We start from the raw sequence: 20,099 nt of genomic DNA, 5'->3' as shown, positions 1-20,099 counted from the left end.
AGGGGCAGGACTGTGAAATCCAGAAGCCCCTAGTCATGGTCTGGTACATCGGCGGTGAATACAGATTCAGACGGATCCATTGTTGAAGACTATATTTTGGAAGACAATCTTACTCGGTCACGAGTGATCGCTAAGAAGAAGAAGACTGACAGCTATATTCCCTTGGGGGAAATTTTGATCAGGGGTTGCACACTGGTAGTGGGTAGATCAAACTTGTAAGAGATTGTTCTTTCAGTGGCAGCACCCACACTTTGGAACTCTGTGCCTGTTGATATCAGGCAGGCACCTTCATTGTGTCCTTTTCAGCACCGGCTTAAAACTTTTTTGTTTAGGCAAGCGTATGGAGACACATAGATGTTGATGCTTTTTGATCTCTTTTTAGTTGACTGCTGTTTAAAATGTCTTCTTAATGGTTTTAATTACTTGTCTTTAATGATAGTGCTTTCCATAAACTGCTTAAAGGCTTTCTTACACTCAAGCAGTATATACATTTTGTTAAGTAAAAATAAAATAAATAAAAGCCAGAAAATGGAAGGGGAACATCCCTTTTCTTTGCCCCCCGCTTTTTGCTCTGTGCCTCTCTCTGCCATCCGCCTCCTCTCTCTACTTTTGTAATTCTGTGAAGGGCTGTATGGATCCTTCCTAAGTAGAGAATAGGTAAACTACAATTCCCATGAATTGTAATTGTAAAAGCAATATGTTCTTAAACTTTCTTTTTTAGATGTTTTCATAGCTTTTTTTAAGTAAAAATTTTGAAGATGTTTTGTTTTAATGTGTTTTAAAGTGTTTTTATGATGTTTTAATGTTTTTAGTGTTTTTGTTTGCCGCCCTGGGCTCCTACTAGAAGGAAGGGTGGGATATAAATCTAATAAATAAATAATAATAAATAAAATAAATATGAAAGAGGAGTCTGTTAGCAGCTGAGAAGAGTCGTAGAACATGCTTCCTTGTCCATTCTGTTGATTGGAGCCAATCAGAGTAAAAGGAGGTAAATCAGCCACTGAGAAGACTCTTCTCAGTAGCTAATGCTCTCCCCTTTCATGCTGATTGGCTGCTAGGGACATTTATTGTTGTGGGAGAAACACATTAACAATTAATTCTCAATGCAGCAGCAAAAGAAAAGAAGGGGGAGGAATGTGGCTGTGATTATCATGAAAGGACCCTGGACTTCTGAATTTGCCACTGCACTACTGGGTGGGGATCGCGGAGTGGGAGCTCCACCCTCCTAGCCACAGGGGCCCTCGGCCAGTGCCCAACCTGGCCACCCGTTGGCGCTGGGCCTTGGTGGTGTTGCATTTATTGTCTGTTGATGCTGCTCTCCAGCCAGTCTCTATTTTCAGGTGGGATTCAATCTCATACCAGAGAATTCATGCTCCACAATTAAAGCCCATTAAATAGCCGAAATCGTCCAATGTCCCTTGCAAAGAAATCAGAATGAATGCCCAATAAGCAGGTTGTGTGGAAGCAGTCCAAACAGTCCTCTTTCAAGACGAGAACCTAGTCCTGTTGAACTGCAGAGAGATCCAGGGGCTGAAGCGTGTCTTGAAAGCCACAGATACTGAGCTGTATCTGAGCTCATATTTCCACATCAGCTTGCATTTTTTAAAAAATAAGTCCTCATTAAAAATAATTGGCAAATACCTCTGAGCATACACATCTGCATGCAATTTTGCCTAATATACATATTTTTTGCAAAACAATTTTGCCTAATAGAATGCCTTTTTGTCATTTTAACTAAAGATGCATTTTTACTCATTTTTGCATGCAGTTTTGCCTTAACACTTAAGCACACTTTCCTCTAATGTGTGCCTTTTTGTAAACACTCTTTGGTAGGAGAACTGCATTGTAAAATTTGGAGAAGTGAGAATTTCAAAGGACAGCTGTGTTTCTGGTCACTTATTCTTTCAGAATCTGCACGTCTGATAGATTTGGATTCAAATGGAAAGTGACTCAACTTTCTGCCCCCTCCCTCCCTATGAAGGGCCGGAAGGCAGTACTGGGGAACGTCAAGCCTGGAGGCCAAATATGGCCTCAGGATTCTCCCTAGGCTACACCCCCTCCCTAGCCACACCCTCTTTCCCCAGGCCACACCCCTCACTGGCCTGCTTCACCCCTCAGGTGTCTCTGCCTGGCTGGAACATGTCCTTTTACTCTGATAATACCTCTTGCTCATCTGAATGGAGCATAGAGGGGGGCGTGTGTGTGTGTGTAGAAACTAGTCTAGTGTGCAAAATGTATACATTTGTTGCTCCACCCACTTTTGCTTCTGGCCCCGCCCACCACTGGCATGCGCCCCCCAGAGGTTTGGCCAGAAGGGAATGTGGCCCTCGGCTGAAAAAGGTTTCCCCGCCCCCGGTGTAAGTAATCCCAGGTATTTCAGGCAGGGCAGGAAGCAAGGCATTGACCCGAGAGCAACTGTGATGAAAAGGTTTATTAAGCTTGCACCGATTCACAGGACCGTGGCACGGGCTCCTCAGTTCTGGTTCAGTTTCTAGAAGAAGCAAAGAGATGAATGAAGGTGAATTTAGGTAGCCTGAGGGAAAAATTATGTCTCTTAGAATACAGGAAGTGCCAGTCAGGCCAGAGACTAATATTTAACTTAATATTTTTTCCTAGCGTCTATGGCTGAAAAATGCCCCCACCTCACATTAGGGGGGGGGCGATGGACTTGGGTCCCATTGAAATCAGTGGGGTTTAAGTTAAATTCTGAGTCAACTTTGGCCCCATTGGCTTCAAAGGGACCAAAGTTCAACTAACTCACAGTGACACGCTACCCACATCTACTGAAAAATAAACCCGAGAAACTCATCAGGGCTTGGTGAGAATTAATCAGCAGGATTTTTAAAAGTCATATTATTTGTTTTAAAAGTCCCATTATTCAATTTAAAGTCACATTATGTAAGATGGTGCTAGCCATCTGAGAGTTTTTTTTAAATCAAATTAATGCAGACGGCTAGCACCATCTTTCAAGAAGTTGGGGGTAGTGTGTTATGCCTCTTTTGAGATGTCTGTCAAATATCAAGACACAACATCCATCATCTAAAAACCGAACACACTAAACGAACACGCTGGAATCCCACACCCAAATTGCTCTCTAAGAAGTTATACAATACAGTTGTCAAATCCTAGCAATACAAATACTGCATTTCAGAATTTGGACACTGAGATATTTTGTTACTTCTGTCTGTACAAGAAATCATGCAGAGTCTAGACGTTAAAAGTTTCCCAGATCAGCATTTAAGAAAAAGAACAGCCAGCTGTGCAGATGGGAATTAATCAGCTTTGCTGTGGAAAAGAGGGTCCCTCTCTCACCTCCGTGATCCAAGAGGTGTAAGCAAACACCCGGGTGAAAACAGTTGGCTTCTTTGCGGTGTTGCAGCCCAGCCCTGATCCAAAGCTTACGATGCCATGGACTTCCCAGCTGTTGCCACCCTGGCAGTTCAAGGGACCTCCAGAATCCCCCTGCAAAAAGATAAACAGTAAGCATATACCTCGGTTTTCATACCATGATCAAAGGGCCAGGCTGCGATCTGTGACAGGGACCCTGCTGTGGATCACGGAAGGGGAGCGCTACTCTCCCACCCTGAGGGGCCCTTCTGCTCCACCTCCACCATCACAGGAAACCTGCCTCTGGATACCAGTTGCTGAAAGCCACAGGAGGAGAGAGAGCTCTTCCTAAGCTTCCTAAGTGGCTGAGAGCTCATGGCTTGGCAAGTCTCACTTTGGGTTTCAAGTAAGGACCATTTTGCATTTTTGTGGAGAGGAATGCATGGACAGAGGCAAGCGCAAGCCACCAACCTTCAGAAGGAGACAGAGCGGAAGGTTCTATGAGCAAGCAAGGGGATGGGGAGACTTACGTTGCATCCCGAAACGACACCATCGCCTCCCGCGCACACCATTGTAGTCCGGACCATGGTACCCCACCAATCCCATTTGGTGCAAGTCTGGTGATCCACCACAGGCAGCAAGGCCTGCTGAAGGTTGTCAGAGATGGGACCATTGGCTGCCGAGTGGAACAAATGGAAGATTGGTAAAGAGCCTCTTCCAAAGAATCAAAACACCTCCCTGCTCGACCTGCTCACCCGCCCCCATCCCACAGCTGACCCCATCAGGCTACCTGAGCTTTTGAAATCAAAAGTTGGACAACTCTTCATCAGCACTGGGGAACCTTACTTTGAGCAAAGGGTCACATTACCCCACGGAATGCTGCTGTGGTCCATATTTTAAAAGAGGGTGGAGCCAGACAGCACACAATCACACATCAATTTATACACAGCTACACACACAAGACTGGGGGAGAATCTTGGGTCGGTTTGGATTTTAATGTGAATCTACCTAATTTGCACTGTCCAAATCAATATAAAACCAAAACACAGCCATCCTTCAAAATCCTTCTCCCAATTTTGTGATGCAGTTCTCCAATCAAATAGTGTATTTCAAAAAAGGAGAGCATACATTAGGTGAAGGTGTGCATTTTTATGAAAATAGGATACAAAAAATGCATTATATTAAGGAAAATTGTTTTTTTTTTACAATAATTTTTATTCAATTTTTCATAAAACATACAAAACAAAATCATAAAACATTCAAAGACAAAAAACAAAACAAAACAAAAATGATTAAACAAAAAAATAAAATGTTGACTTCCCATTTGTCGCAGATCAAATCAGTTATAGGTCTACAATATATAACAATCCTGTCTCTTAAATTATATTATAAAATCACTTTCCTCCAGTAGTTATCTTAATTAATCATCAAATCTCATAAACATTACTTTATTCTTTCCACAAAAAGTCAAAGAGAGGTTTCAATTCTTTAAGAAATATATCTATCAATTTTTCTCCAAATAAACATGTCGATTAATCCATCTCATTAATAATAATAATAATCTTATTGTCATAACCATAGTCCAAATAAACATATCGATTAATCCATCTCATCAAAATCTGTTAGGTCCAATAATTTCAATAGCCATTATTCCATTATCCATATTAATTCCATCTTCCATCTTCAATAGTCCTGTTAAGTCCAGTAATTTCAGTGTCCAATCTTCCATTATCAGTATTCCATAATAATCTTGCTGTCATAGCCATAGTCATATAATAAGAGTCTGATGGGAATTTCCTCTATCCCAAATATTTTCTTGCCATCAATTCTGAATAAGTTGCTGAAATATTGTTGTAAAGTCATATCTCTGTTCTTTTTTACAAAATGCACTGGCTCATCTCTTGAGAGTTTTTCCATTGTCACATGGCTGCAGTTAATTCCATAGATTTTCTCTATATCAAGCTCCATCACGTCATTCCAGTCCAGAAGATTATCCAAGCCATTGATAACTTTATCTCTAATATCTTCATTAATTTCTTCAGAGATAACGTTAAATTCCAAACAGTAGATTTTATTTCTAATATCCATAAACTCCAGATCTTTTTCCAATTCCACATTTGTTCCAATCTCCAGAGCTTGTATCTTCCCTTTATTTTTTCTTTTCTTTTCTCATCTCTGAACTCATTCTCCTCTCTCACAGGATCCCCTATTTCTTTAAGCTCCTGCGTCATTTTGCTCAGTTCAATTTTCAGCTCCTTACTGCCCTGTCGCAGCGTTTGTTTCGTTATCTCAATCTCATCCATTATTTTCTGAAACATAATTACTTCCAGATTCTCAGCCACTTTCTTGATTGCCATTTTTAAAACCACGAAAACAAAACAAAACAAAAATAAAGAAGAACCACTTCTTATTTCAGCAACAATTGGGTTAATATTCCAGGCTTGATGACATCACAGTATAAACAGAGCAGCCTGCCTTATCTCTCTATGTTCAAGAATACAAAACAAATTTAGTTCCCAGCATCAAAACAGTTAGTGGCGTCGTAAAGAAGCAGATTCGTCAAAATAAAATAGACCAAAAAGAGAATAGTCCCAGACAATATAATGTTCCTCGGAATAGAAATCCCTCTTCTGTTTATATCTTTAGAATGCACTTCCAGGACAGCTTTTTGCAATAGAAACAGAGATAAGCTGTTAATTTCGTGAATAACAGAGAAGAGTTATAGCTCACCCAGAAGTTCTTTAAAGCTGATTCATTTGACAAATCTCTTTTTGCTGCAACAATTTAAACCAAGTAAAAAAAATAATAGAAAGAAGGGTGCTTGCCTGTTAGTCCGTTTTCTCTTTGAAGCAAAGATAAACGTATCGCATTAATCAGATAGAGCTTGTTCGGAAGTCCGTCCGGCATTGCTGGCTGGACCTTTTCTCATAAATTAATGAAATCCAGTCCTCCCAACAAAAACAGGCTTTTGAGGTTGATCTCTATGTTTCTCCCTGCCCGGGAGAAATTTCATCAGTCAAAAAAAAAATGTTCTGACTGATTTATATCTGAATAAGCTTCTTTTGAGGCGGGAGCCCGTCTCAAAAGCAGGCACAAGCGAAGTCACCCTTCCCGGAAGTCCCCTCTTGAGTTGAGTTTTGAATTAATGAAATAGTATTTGACCCTCGAGAAAATTCGGGCTCTCGAAGATTCTGACAGAGCTCCTTTCTGGCAGTTCTTGTTTCTTTTTCCTTTTCCTTTGCCTTTTCTTTTTCCTTTTTTTTCTTTTTTGGAGCTCGTCGTGGCGGATCTAATAGTTTGTATAGTTTCTTAACGTTCATGTGAGACTTTCTTGTTAAGTTGTTGTTTTTTATGTTCTTAGTTTTTTTCTTTTGTTGGTTTGTTTGTGAATTCATATTAGTCTTATTCTTTGAAGATAGTTTCCAGTCCTTTCTCCTAGTTTGAGTAGTTTGCGATCTGTTTGTTGTATCGGCATTTGGTGAGCTAGTTTGAGAGTCTATTTTTCTAGTGAGCGCAATTAATGTTGTTAATAAGGGGCTTAGTTGAGTGAGATATGTAACAATTTGGGAGAAATATTGTATGGTTGCTGAGATCCATTTAATCATTGTTATATTCGTCTCATTGTTATCCTGTGTTGTATGAAGTTTAAATCCTTCATGGGGTTTATCCAATTCTGCAATATCATGTTCTCTTTGCTCATTAGGTAAGACATCATTTAGATTAATAGAGTCATAGAGATCATATTCGATATGTGAAATTGAATTTATTTTTAATGAGGATGGCGAAGATGGTATTAAGGTTTCTATACTTTTGATAGACTGCAGTTCTGGTGTTGCTTCATTGTAAGATGATTCAAGAGAGGGCATGGAGCTGGGTGTGGATAAATTAATTGGAAAATCTTTCAAGTAAGAATCAGAAGCAGGAGTAGAGGACTCGCTTTGCTCAGCCCATTTTAGTTCTTCGGCTAAGTTAGGGCAGGATGAATCCTCCCACTTAGAGGCTAGTATTTCTATGTTGCTTAAAGAGATATCAAGGACATCCTTGTTCGTCCTAATTATAGGAGAAGGGTGTGAATTTGATATTGACATTTGATTAGTTTCTTTTCTTCCCATTTTGCTATTATTTGCTTTGTAATATTGTGTAATCTCCATCTGTTTATGGTTGCGAGAGGATTTTCAAGAGCTAGTTGGAAGAGCTTCAAGGGTGGGAGAAATACCCAGCGTTTTACATGCATTTCTAGTGAGAACCATCATGATGTAGTGTTAGGTTAATATATTATTTTGTTCATCATAGTCACTATAGATGGACGAAATAGAATAAAATAGTCTCTTAGTCTCTTGAGATAAGCTTTACGCTTTTAGTTACTTACAGTTGGAAAATAGGCTCCACGCTCGAAGTCTGTTGTGTCTCAGCTTTAATTATAAAACGTCCAGAGAGCAGGGAGTAGCCAAAGAATGAAAGGTAATCAGCAGATAAAAACAGTCCATCCAAGTAAATGATGTTCCTGTATAGTCCTTGAAATAATTAAGGAGTTTTTTGAGCATTGGATAAGTTATTTTGATCTCTTTGTCTGGGGAGCATTAAAATTAGCTTCCTCCTAGATCGCCATCTTGCTGGGTCTCGGAAGAGAGTAGAAAAAGAGGAAAGCCAAATAAGAGATGGGTTGATTCACAGACCTGAACTTGCAAGATCTGAACAGGGTGGTTCATGACAGATGCTCTTGGAGGTCGCTGATTCATAGGGTCGCCATAAGTCATAATCGACTTGAAGGCACATAACAACAACAACAACAATACTAGATTATATGTACAGTGTATAAAAGAGTCAAGCATCATGCTGTACTATATTTTTGCAGGACTGTTTTATAGTAATATATATGTTGTTGTTATATGCCTTCAAGACGATTACGACTTATGGCGACCCTATGAATCTTTTCTGGAAATATTCATAGGGTTTTCGTGGTGAGAAGTATTCAGAGGTGGTCTACCATTGCCTTCCTCTAAGCCTACAGCACTTGGTATTTCCAGGTGGTCTCCTATCCAAGTACTAACCAGGCCTGACTCTGCTTAGTGTTCAGGGTAATATGGCCGTAGGCAATCTATATGTACCTTTATACAATTACAAACCCTTCCCGGAAGTCCAGGAAAATTGTTTTCAAAACTGGTCAAGTTTTGGCCAGGCAAGTTTGCTAGGCAAGATGGCATACAAAAATATGTACATTAGGAGAAAGTTGCACTAAAATTCTGAGAAATTTGCAAACTGATACAGAAATGTGGAGAACTTAAGACTGGAAAATGAGAAATTAAGAGGGCTTCTCAGGCACCCCTCTGGTCTGCAGGGGCCCTTGGCCAGGGCCCAACCTGGACGCCTGCTGGCGCCGGCCGTGTAAGTTTGTGATGCCTATTAACCTCAATAGGTCTACTCTGAATAAGACTAGCATCAGATGCAACCCAGAGTCTCTTTGTTGTAGGTCAGCAATTTCCAGAATACTGCTGTCCAGGAGAGTAAGCATCCAACCTACTCCAGAGGCGTCCCCATCCGGTGATGTAGCAGGGGTAATCCTGGGCCAGCAAGGTGTCTGTGGCAGGGAGGCAAGAGGGCTGGATCGTGTCGCTGAACTGAACGTGCTCGGCCAGTTTGACAAGGGCGATGTCATTGCTGAAAGGCAACACCAAGGGAGTGGATTTTTAGAAAAGCACCCTTTCCCCCAAATGATTGAAGCATAATGCACACCAGCCTTTCCCAACCCGGTGCCCTCCAGAGGTTTGGGGCTACAACTCCCATCAACCCTAGATGGTGGGATGGAAGGGGGAGGGGTGGGACAAGCATTATGCAAGCCACACGTTTGGGCCTGGCAAGAGTGATTTGTTTCTCCCCTGCCAGCCTGCTGGATTGGGGGGGGGAGAGAGAGAAGTGGCTGAATGATCCCACTTGCCACAAGCACACACCCCACGACAGACTCTCCCAAGGAAATGCAGCTCTCGATGGAAAAATATGTGATAGACCATACACTTGTCAAATCTGCTTTTAAAGTTATCTAGCAGCTGTCCTCACGTGTCTTGAGGCAATGCTCACCAGTAGTGCAGTGGCAAATTCAGAAGTGCAGGGTCCCTTCATGATCGTTCCAGAGACACCCCCTCCCCCTTTTTATCCTTTTGCTGCTGGGTTGAAAATGAGATCCTCATTAATGTCCTTCTCCCACAATGTCCCTAGCAGCCAATCAGCATGAAAGGGGAGAGTGTTAGCTACTGAGAAGAGTCTTCTCACTGGCTGATTCACCTCCTTTCATTCTGATTGGCCCCAATCAACAGAAAGGACAAGGAAGCATGTTAGAAGACTCTTCTCAGCAGCTAACAGATTCCTCTTTCATATTTTATTTATTCATTTATTATGTTTCTATCCTGCCCTTTCTTCCAGTAGGAGCCCAGGGGAGCAAACAAAAACACTAAAAACATAATAAAAACAGACTTTAAGATATATTAAAATAAAACATCTTTTAATACATATTAAAACAAAGCATCTTTTAAAGCTGATTCCTACTGATTTCCTACTGATTGACTTGTAGGATTCTGGAGACATAGGTCCCCACTCGGACCTGGCTCCCAAAAAGTAAGTCTAAGACCCCCTGAGACCCTTGACAACTACACCCTGGCCAGCCAGCAATGGCAAATAAATTCAACCTGTCTGCCACAAACAGATTGCGGCAGCCCCCCGTCCCAGCAGTTTCCATGAGATTTTTCTCCCCCACTAGCTAAGCCAGATACCAGCAGAAGCTATGTTTGCAAATTGCAGGACCATAACGGTTGCAGAGTTTGGGCACCTCTCGCCTGACCCTCCACCCTCCAAGCGGACTTACAGGACCAAGAAGGAGTTCCATTTCTCGTGGACGATCAACTTCTCCACAGCAACAGCCACAGAACCGGCCTCTTCCTCGTTGAGGTTCTGTTTGCCCAGAAGGACGCGATAAGTCCGACTGGAGCTGCCCAGACATCAAGGAAGAGAGAGGGAAAACATCATATAAAAAAGGCAGAACACCTAATGCCTTCCCAGTATCTTTCATCCTTTCTCAAACGCGTATTTTTGGCTATTTTGTGCTATGGTTGCATTCTTAACTTGGTGAAAGTTGTTTTGGGACTTTTTTCCTGCAAAAGCTATGAATAAATTTAATGAATGACGATGATTTCAAAGATGCTAAAGTTAGACAAAAGTGAGCACCTCCCTGTGTTTCCTAATCGGCTAGCCTTCTGGATCACTTTCATTACCCCCCTGCACAATTCCTTTAACAGTATTCAGCCAGAAAAGCAATCAGAGCCAGTCCAAGTCCCATTCCCTTAATCCCAAGTATGAAGTTATCCAGGCTGGCAGTTAGGGATAATGGAAAAATTTGATTCAATTCACATTTGAAGCCAAATCTATCAAATTCGTACTTGCCAAAACAATATGAGAACCGACATACAGCCATCCTTTGGAATTCACGCTTCTCTGGCTTTTGCAATGCAGGTCTCCAGCCAATGTTTACAAAAATGCATAGCTTAGCATACAAAAATGCATTATATTAGGAGACATGGCTTGCAATGTTTGTATATTAGCCACAATTGGCAGACAAAAATGTGTTTATCGGGAGAAATTGAAATGCTGAAGAATTGTCATGGGGATGTTTTTTAAAAAAATCACAAAGTGCTTCAGAAATGCGGAAAACGGAATTCCGGACTGAAAAATGAAAAACTTTCGGATTGTTCTATCCCTACCGCACCTGAGAGCAGCAGGCTAGCTTAGGGGTGCAGCACAGGGTACCTGGCGTGCACACACGCACACACACACAGAAAGCTCTGTCCATTCACCACTCCTCAACATCTGCCACCAGAGGTGGCTGCCTTATTCTGCCTCATGGTTGGGCCGGCCCCTGAAAGCAATGGACTGAAAGTATAGGTAAGTTCTAAAAAAAAAAAGGAAGAAAGGAAGGGAAAGGGTTGTAGCTCAGTGGTGAAAGGGTCCCAGGTTCAACCCTTGCTGTCTGCAGCTAGGAGCAAGAAACGCCTTATCTTTCGGAAATCCCGGAGAGCTGCTGCCAGTCAGAGTACACAATACTGAGCTAGATGGATCAACAGTCTGACTCCATATAAGGCAGCTTTTGATGTTTCTAGGAAGGGGGTTGGGAAAGGGGAAAAGTAAGTTTCTTTTTGTAACTGGAATCTAATTTTTTTCAAGAAGTGGAGTATGAGACTCTTGCCAGTCTTTTGTGTTGTTTATATAATGAGTGTATGGGGGGGGCTTGCCCCCCTGGCATTCTAAATGTAATGGTGGATGGAGTGGGTTGCCAAATACCTGTAGCAACAATTCATAGACCTTGCCCCCCCTTAAATATTTCTGTGGACACTCTTGCCCACTCTCTGAAAAAGTACACGAGCGCATTGATAAAACACTGCAAAAAAAGCAATCTTGACCTGAGTGCAGCCTGATTACATTAAGAATCTTTTTGTGTAGTGTTTTAGAGATCCATGTATGTTCTCCTGCCCATCAAAATGAAATGCTGCATATGCCCTGTGTTCTTTATTCCCTTTTTTGTTTTGCAGGGTTTTGTCACTGCACTTAATTAATGAAGGGATGTGTGTGTGAAATAGAAAGGAAGCGCCAGCTACCCATGCAGGGTGCTCTGTTTAAAAGTTATATTTTTTAAAAAAAAAATGGTACCGTGGTGTATTGCAGTGCGAATTTTGCAGTCCGCATAAAAAAGGAGAGCAGGTCATCTGACGCTCCAAAAACTGGGGAGAATTTTGGAAAACAGCTTCTGTTTTCTCCCTGCAAACATTCTTTAAAGTACCTCGATTCTACTGAGACTTAAAGGCAATTTCCAACCCCCCAAGACCCTGGACCACTACACTCCTGGCCATGATAAGCCTGTGTTAAAAATGGATGTCAGAATGGAGTCACGGATGTTGCTGTATTGCATGGAGGCCCCCCCCCAATAGCAGAACATGATGCTTGCTGAAAGGCCTTCATAGCTTAATGGACTGCTACAATATCGTTGCTCTCAGCAGAGTTCTCCTTACCTGATGCAATGAGCAGCTGTCAAGACCCAGTTGGACTTGATAAGGGTCCCTCCACAAGTGTGTGCCCAGACGCCATTTTTGTCGTACTGGAGAGAGACCTGACAAGCAACACCCCCCAAGACAGACGGAGGTCAGCTATACGAGGGGATCACATTGTTACCAGGGTCACCCTGTTGTTCATTGACTCAGTAACCTCGCTACAACCCACTGTAGCATTTATTATGTATAATTTATTCATAAATTTATTTGTAAATTTACTAATTTATTACATTCACACCCCACCTTTCCTCCACAGAGCTAAAAGGGGTGTGTACATTGTTCCAGCCCTCTCCATTTTACCCACACGGGAACCCTGTGAGGGAGGTTAGGCTGAGAGGCAGAAACTGACCAAAGATCACCCAGTGAGCTTCATGGTCTAGTGGGGATTTGAACCCCAGTCTCCTTAGTCTGACACTCTAACCACTACGCCACACTGCCTGCAATGACACAGGACACGAGGCGAGAGTTGGTTCTGACAATGCACTAGTGGTTGAGTTTTATAAAAACCCACTCACATCAGTGGTCTCGTTGTATAATTAATGGTGCATCAGAGCCGTCATTTCACTCAGTTTCACATCTCTGGTGTTGACAGCATTTCTACATCAGTTTGCGAGTAAATTATTTTTGGTAAAAGTACGAAGTTTAGTATGAATTTCTCCTAAATCCTTGGAGGGGTGCGTCCTACCACCTGCATATTGGATCCTTGCCCTTCCTGGCTTATAAAAAATGCCGGGGGGGGCTGGTTGAATGGGCCACGGAGGTGATTAATGCCTCCTTGTTTCAGGGCAGAATTCCGCCCTGTTTAAATGAGGCAGTAATAAGACCTTTACTGAAAAAACCCTACCTGGACCCTGCACTATTAGTTAACTATTGCCCAGTCTCCAATATTCCTTTTTTGGGCAAGATAATAGAGCGGGTGGTGGCTACCCAAATCCAGAGGTTTTTGGATGAAACGGACTACTTAGATCCATTCCAATCTGGTTTCAGGCCCGGTCATGGGACTGAGACGGCTTTGGTCGCCTTGGTGGATGACCTACGCAGGGAACTGGGCAGGGGGAGTGTGTCCCTGTTAGTTCTACTGGATCTCTCAGCTGCTTTCGATACCATAGACCATGGTATCTTGTTGGGCCGCCTTGCTGGGATGGGACTTGGAGGCATGGTGTTCCAGTGGCTCCGGTCCTTTCTAGAGGGGCGAACCCAGAAGGTGGTCATGGGGGATGCCTGTTCGACTCCTTGGCCATTGACCTATGGGGTCCCTCAGGGTTCAGTTTTGTCCCCCATGTTGTTTAATATTTATATGAAACCACTGGGAGAGGTTATCCGGAGTTTTGGGGTTCGGTGCCACCAATATGCAGATAACACCCAACTCTACTTCTCTTTTCCACCTAATGAAACCAAGGAAGCCGGACTGGATGAGGATGAACAGGCTGAAATTAAATCCTGACAAGACAGAGGTGCTCCTTGTCAGTCGGAGGGCGGATCGGGGAATAGGGACCCAACTTGTGCTGGACGGGGTTACACTCCCCCTGAAATCACAGGTCCGCAGCTTGGGAGTACTCCTGGACTCGGCTTTGAGCCTGGAGGCACAGGCCTCGGCTGTAGCAGGGAGTGCTTTTGCTCAATTAAGACTGATACGCCAGCTGCGCCCGTTCCTTGATTTGTCAGACTTGACTATGGTGACACATGCACTAGTTACATCCCGATTAGACTACTGTAACGCGCTCTACATGGTGCTGCCCTTGAAGACTGCTCGGAAACTTAAATTGGTACAAAGAGCTGCAGCCAGAATGTTAACTGGTGCTGGACTTAGAGAACGTACAACTCCTCTATTGTACCAGCTCCACTGGCTGCCAATTTGTTTCCGGGCACAATTCAAAGTGCTGGTTTTGACCTATAAAGCCCTATACGGCCTAGGTCCAGGCTATCTGTTAGATCGTATCTCCCCTTATGAACCTGCTCGACCTTTGAGATCATCTGGTGAGACTCTTCTCTCTATTCCATCTTCTTCGCAAGTTTTTCTTGCGCAGACACAGCATAGGGCCTTCTCAGTGGCTGCCCCTAGAGTATGGAACTCTCTCCCCAATGAGGTCCGTACAGCTCCCTCGTTATCGTCTTTTCGTACCCAGTTGAAGACTGTTTTATTTAGACGGGCTTTTAATTAATAACATTTATCTGTTTTTAATCTATTTTGGATTTAATGCACTTTTAACTGTTTAATTGTATTCTTGTTTGATTTTAATTGTTTTGGTTTTTAGCCTAACTATGTTTTAATTGTAAGCTGCCCTGAGTCTTTGGAGAAAGGGCGGGGTATAAATATCTTAAATAATAATAATAATAATAATAATAATAATAATAATAATAATAATAATAATAATAATACAATTTTGCATGCCATTTTGCCTAATATAGAGTTTTGCAAGCAATTTTCCTTAACATAATGCATTTTGATTTGTTATTGTCAGTCATACATGCATTATATGGACCTTTCACTAATATATGGATGTTGATACACTACTTCACATTGCAAAATTTGGAGAAGTGGAAATTTCGGTGGCTGGCTATGTTTCAGTTTGCATATTTTTGGGCAATTACAAATTACGTACAGTTCTCCATCCAAAATGCACACAAATGCATACGTGAGGGGGAAATGTGCCTAAAACGGCACAGATTAGTGAAAATAATATGCCAACATGCATTACATAAGGGGAAGCTGCTTGCAAAAACATGCTTATGAGGCAAAATTGCAGACACAAAAAAGTGGATACGTTAGGAGAAATGTAGGCTAACGTGCTGACAAATTTGCACGAGGACTTAACGTACTGTCCATTTTTCTAAAACTCTCACATGGCAATCTTATCCGCTTCAAGCTTTCCCTCTCTGACCACTGGCCTTGCTGGCTAGGATGATTGGAAGTGAATCCAACAACATCTCTGCCCTAAAAGGTGGCCTGAAAATACTCACATAAATAAATTAAAAAACCAATTAACCATTGCTTGCCCATCGCAAATTCCCCCTTCATTCAGTCACGCGGCTCACGCCTCTCCTGCAGAGGCAAGGGCAACAACTGATGATGGCAAAAATGAGTTATTCCCCCCACTTCTGCATTTAGATCTAGCCCACCAAGCTGGACGATCCGCTCTACGAAAAAGGTGCGAGAAGCTTCCTGTTCCTGACTGTGCCTGATAGTTTTTTAGAACCTTCAGCTGCTTCTACTACTTCCAGTGGAATGATGTTCCGCAGGCCAACCGTGTGCATTTGGGCAATTCTCAGCCATCCTTCAGAAGCAAACGGCATTTGCTTGCACCACACATGGAGAAACTGTTGCAGATTTACCTGCCAAGGCCAGCTGTGGGCTCTGGCATCCTCCCCTCCAACAACGCGAGAAGTGTTTGGCGAATACGTTGGTTTGCCACAGCCCTGGGCTGGGAAATACAGTGGGAATTAGATGATGATGATGTGTGTGTGTGAAAGAGAGAGAGAAAGAGAGAGAGAGATTAGCAACTTGGATGAAACATGGTGGCCAGAACTAAACATAATGGCATGATTAACTATTTGTTTATAGATTTAATTAATTTGCTAATTGCCTTTCAGCATAAGCACCCCTTTTTTAAAAAAAGAAACCTGCCAATGATGCAGCCAAATATTGGGGCAGGGTCTTTGAGGGCCACAGCCAAGCTTCTGGGGGGCTACACATGGCCTGCGGGCCACAGGCTAGCCACGCCTGAATTAAAAGCTTAATTCTGTGGTTGGCCACTGTGAGAACAGGATGCTGGTCAGTGCAATAAAAACACAATGATTAGAGCAAATAGAGCCCAGGGAAGGTGCAGGGGCAGACAGCACCGCCGATCAACAAAAGCCAAGCAAACTATAAAGCAACTATTTAAATTGGCTAGATGAGATTCGCTGCATTTTTCTGGGAAGGGCGTCCCAAACACAGGGTGCCACAAGCGAAAAAGCCCTGCACCCCCTTCCAAGTCACCACCTACCTCACCTCAGACGGTGATGGGACTTGTTGAGGTTCAAAAACCCAACATGCTTCCATCCTCCTGTATCTGGGAAAAAGGCCCACAAGCCAAGGGTGTTTTTAGGGGGTGGTCTGAACCCCAAGTCTTTCATTCTGGGCCCCACATCACCTGCTCCTTCCTCCCCCCTTCTTCAAAACTTCTTTTTTGCATAGAATCATAGAAGAGTAGAGTTGGAAGGGGCCTATAAGGCCATCGAGTCCAACCCCCTGCTCAATTCAGGAATCCAAATCAAAGCATTCCCAACAGATGGTTGTCCAGCTGCCTCTTGAAGGCCTGTTGAATGCATTGCTTACAAGGTGACTGGTCGAGCTTGCAGCACGAAGCACTGGTGAGAGCCCACTGTAGCTCAGTGGCAGAGCATCCGCCTTGCATGCAGAAGGTCCCAGGTTCAATATCCGGCCTCTCCAGGTAGGGCTGCTAAAATCCTGGAGAGCCGCTGCCTGCGTAGAAAATACTGAGCTTTATGGACCAATGGCCTGACTCAGGATAAGGCAGCTAATGTTCCTGTGTGGTTCCCCGAAAGCCCTCTATACATTTAAATGAGGGTTAGACAAATCCATGGAGGTTAAGCCTATCAGTGGCCGCCGGCCACCATGGCTGTGTTCTACCGCCACCGTCAGAGGCAGTATGGCTATGAATATTAGTTGCTGGGAATCACGAGTCAAGTAAAGTGCTCTTGCACTGAGGTGCTACTTGCAGACTCCCCTGGGCATCTGGTTGGCCACCATGAGAACAGAGTGCTGGACTAGGTGGGCTTTTGGACTGATCCAGCCGACTCTTATGTTCATTTTATGCATATGGGTATGATGCCTCTAGCGACGCTTTTGCTCAAAGCCCCACGACCAGGCTCATCTCGGGGTTGCAGACTATGGAACGAGAGACGAGAAAACTTATTTTGGACTGGGCCGAGTCTTCTTTGTAAGGATCGGCAACAAGGCGAATCATGTTCCTATCTGGGATCCAGCTGCCTCAACTTAAATAGTGCAGACGCCTAGTTCAAAAGTCACTTACCATAGCCCAGGAGCAAAGTCATTAAGACAAGCTTGAACATGGTGACTGATTGCTGATGATTCAGGCATAGCCAGGCGGAAAGTGGCTGTATTTATAGCAAAGATTAATAATAATAATTAAAAAAAAATCAGTCTTGACCTAAAGCCAAGAGGCAAGCAACCAGACCAGGGTTAGATAACAGGCTCTATCTGGCCTTGCTAAGTTATCACTTTGGCAAATAGGAAATACTAAGAATTTCTAAGAACGGAGGGACATTTCGCTCAACGACCGTGACCGGATTTCACATTCGGGTTACTGAGTCTTCTCAGTTGCTCGAGTCTTTTGCACACAGGCCTTAGATCTTCCTTCTCCTCCGGGCATTCTTTTAAACTTAACTTTTCTTTTTTAGAAATGCTTATAAGATGGCTTTTGCTCTGAAAACAAGCCTGAATTTGCATCTACGCATATAAAGCAGGAGTTGGAAAACTTTTGCAGCCCGAGGGCCAGATTGCCTTCTTGGCAACCTCTTGGGGGCAGCGTGCCAATGGTGGGTGGGGCCAGAGGCAAACGTGGGCGGAGCAACAATGGTAAATATTACCTTTGAACAGTAGGCTAGTTTCTACACATACACCCTCGAACTTCCATCCAGGCGAGCAAGAGTTGATGGACACATTCAAGGAGTGTGCGAAGCAGGGCTGGTGAAGGGTGTGGCCTAGGGAGAGGGGGTGTGCATTGGGGAGAGTGCTCAGGACCTGACTGAGAAGCCTGGACGGCCACATTCACCCACTGGGCCTGAGATTCCTCATATGTGATACAAGTTGAATGAATTGTTTAGTGTAATCATAGACTCTGCTTGAAAGGAATGCCGCCCCCAACCCTGACTTCGCCAGCTCCCCCTCAGCTGGTAGTGTACACCTGCTCCCCTCGCCCTGGCTGCCAAGGGCACCCCCAATCTTCAGGAGACGCCTAGGCCATGGCTTTGGCGGGAGAAGAAGCAGCTGTGTGAAATTTTGGCACAACCTTTGGAAGGCAGGGAATGGAAACTTTCCTATCGCCACGTCTTCCACTGGTAGAGAACAAACGCAAAGCTTCCCCCACTGCTGACGGCGTCCTCAGCTGGACTGATAAACTCATGCAGAATATAAGGCCGTTGGATGCAGAGCTGAGTTCTTCTGCAGAGATGCTCTCAGCCATGATTGGGGTCCTCATTGCTGCTCTGGCGCTGGCCTCTTGGGGTACGGTTCAGACTCAAATGAGAGGATGCATCTTTTCATGCAATGCATAATAGCCACATCTCTTGCCACAGGACATTGTGATAGCCACTACTCCCTTAGAAGGTTTTTTCAAAAAAGGAGTATCCAGATCAATGATGGAGAGGCTAGCCTATAGGTTATTGGCAATAATAATAATAATAATAATAATAATAATAATAATAATAGCAGCTTCCACATGCAGAGGCAACCTGTCTGACTGCCTGATGCCAGGACAAATTTGGGGGTGGAGCCACAAGGAAACAGCAATACTAAACTTTTCCTAATGTGATGCATTTTGCATGTTATTTTCACTAATATATTCATTTTATGCATATTTCCCCTTAATGGATGCATTTTTGTAAACATTGTTTGGTTGGAAAACTGCATGGCCATTTTTGGATAAGTGCAAATTTTGAAAGATAGCTGTGTTTCCATTCTCATGTTGTTTTGGATAGATTTGGCTTTAAATGCGAACTGAAAGAAATTTTTCCTTCATCCCTAGCCGGGGTGCACGTCTATGGAGGCTGTCTGGCCATGTTTAGGTGCTTGTATGGAGGCAAGAACCATCCTCCCCATCCTTCAGGGAAATCTCCATTCTCACCCTAATTTTATTATTGGGAACATAGCACGCTGCCTTATACCGAGTCAGACCATTGGTCCATCTAGTTCAGTATTGTCAACACTGATTGGCAGCAGCTCTTCAGGGTTTCAGGCAGGGTCCTCTCCCTGGAGATGCCAGAGATTGAACTTGGCTTCTTCTGCATGCAAGGCAGATGCTCTACTACTGAGCTATGGCCCTTCCCGAAATTTCTGTTGATGTGCTTGGGTGTGGCTAACATCACATATTCCAAGCACACACAGGATCATTACACACCCTGTTCTACCATTTCTTCCAATGACCACCTCGATCTGCAGACTTGCACTTTTACAAGTGCTATGTAAGGTTCATTCTGACTTTGCAAGGAATCAATCGTTTAGTGTGATGCCGCAGCTCCTGTGACTTGGAACTTCCTAACTATTCCCCTAGAAATAGTTCACAAAGGTCATAGAGTTGGATTGGTTTATATTTCAGGAGTGATTGGAGGTTCCTTGGCCAGCTCAGTCTGTGATCCCCACCAGGGTCTGGTAGGAGCATCAGGAGTATGCTCTTATTGGATGATACTTCATGAATGTTATAGTGAACTGTCAAGAAATGATTCCGTTGTTTGGAGTTGCCAGATTACTATTCATCTTCCTAATAGATATTGCTCCTTCCTTCATTGTCTGAATGCCGCAGCTCTTCCTGCTGGTATATTTGGGACTGTTCCCAGGTGTTTTGTCTGCAGCCTTCTCATTCTTTTTCCTCTTTGGCGCATTAAGCAGGGTCAGAATTAAGCAAGGTCTGTGCTGGGGCCACTTCAGTGACTTCTTTGGCG

The 20,099-nt window shown here is 43.4% G+C and overlaps 1 protein-coding gene across 1 annotated transcript; it reads right to left on the bottom strand.

Annotated features, from left to right (window-relative positions):
- Positions 1-2,413: 2,413 nt before the first annotated feature.
- Positions 2,414-17,492, bottom strand: LOC133372308 (chymotrypsin-C-like). The gene is made up of 8 exons (XM_061600712.1): positions 17,453-17,492; positions 15,750-15,838; positions 12,378-12,475; positions 10,184-10,306; positions 8,849-8,985; positions 3,858-4,003; positions 3,313-3,462; positions 2,414-2,491 (listed from the first exon to the last, which is right to left on the bottom strand). Exons 1-8 carry the CDS (start codon positions 17,490-17,492, stop codon positions 2,474-2,476), a joined length of 801 nt encoding a protein of 266 aa, XP_061456696.1. The 3' UTR covers positions 2,414-2,473.
- Positions 17,493-20,099: the final 2,607 nt, after the last annotated feature.

The sequence above is a fragment of the Rhineura floridana genome, chromosome 18, assembly GCF_030035675.1.
Source record: "Rhineura floridana isolate rRhiFlo1 chromosome 18, rRhiFlo1.hap2, whole genome shotgun sequence".
Lineage (NCBI taxonomy): Eukaryota > Metazoa > Chordata > Lepidosauria > Squamata > Rhineuridae > Rhineura > Rhineura floridana.
The sequence above is the reverse complement of the archived record's forward strand: the minus strand, read 5'-3'. Positions and strand labels throughout refer to the sequence as shown.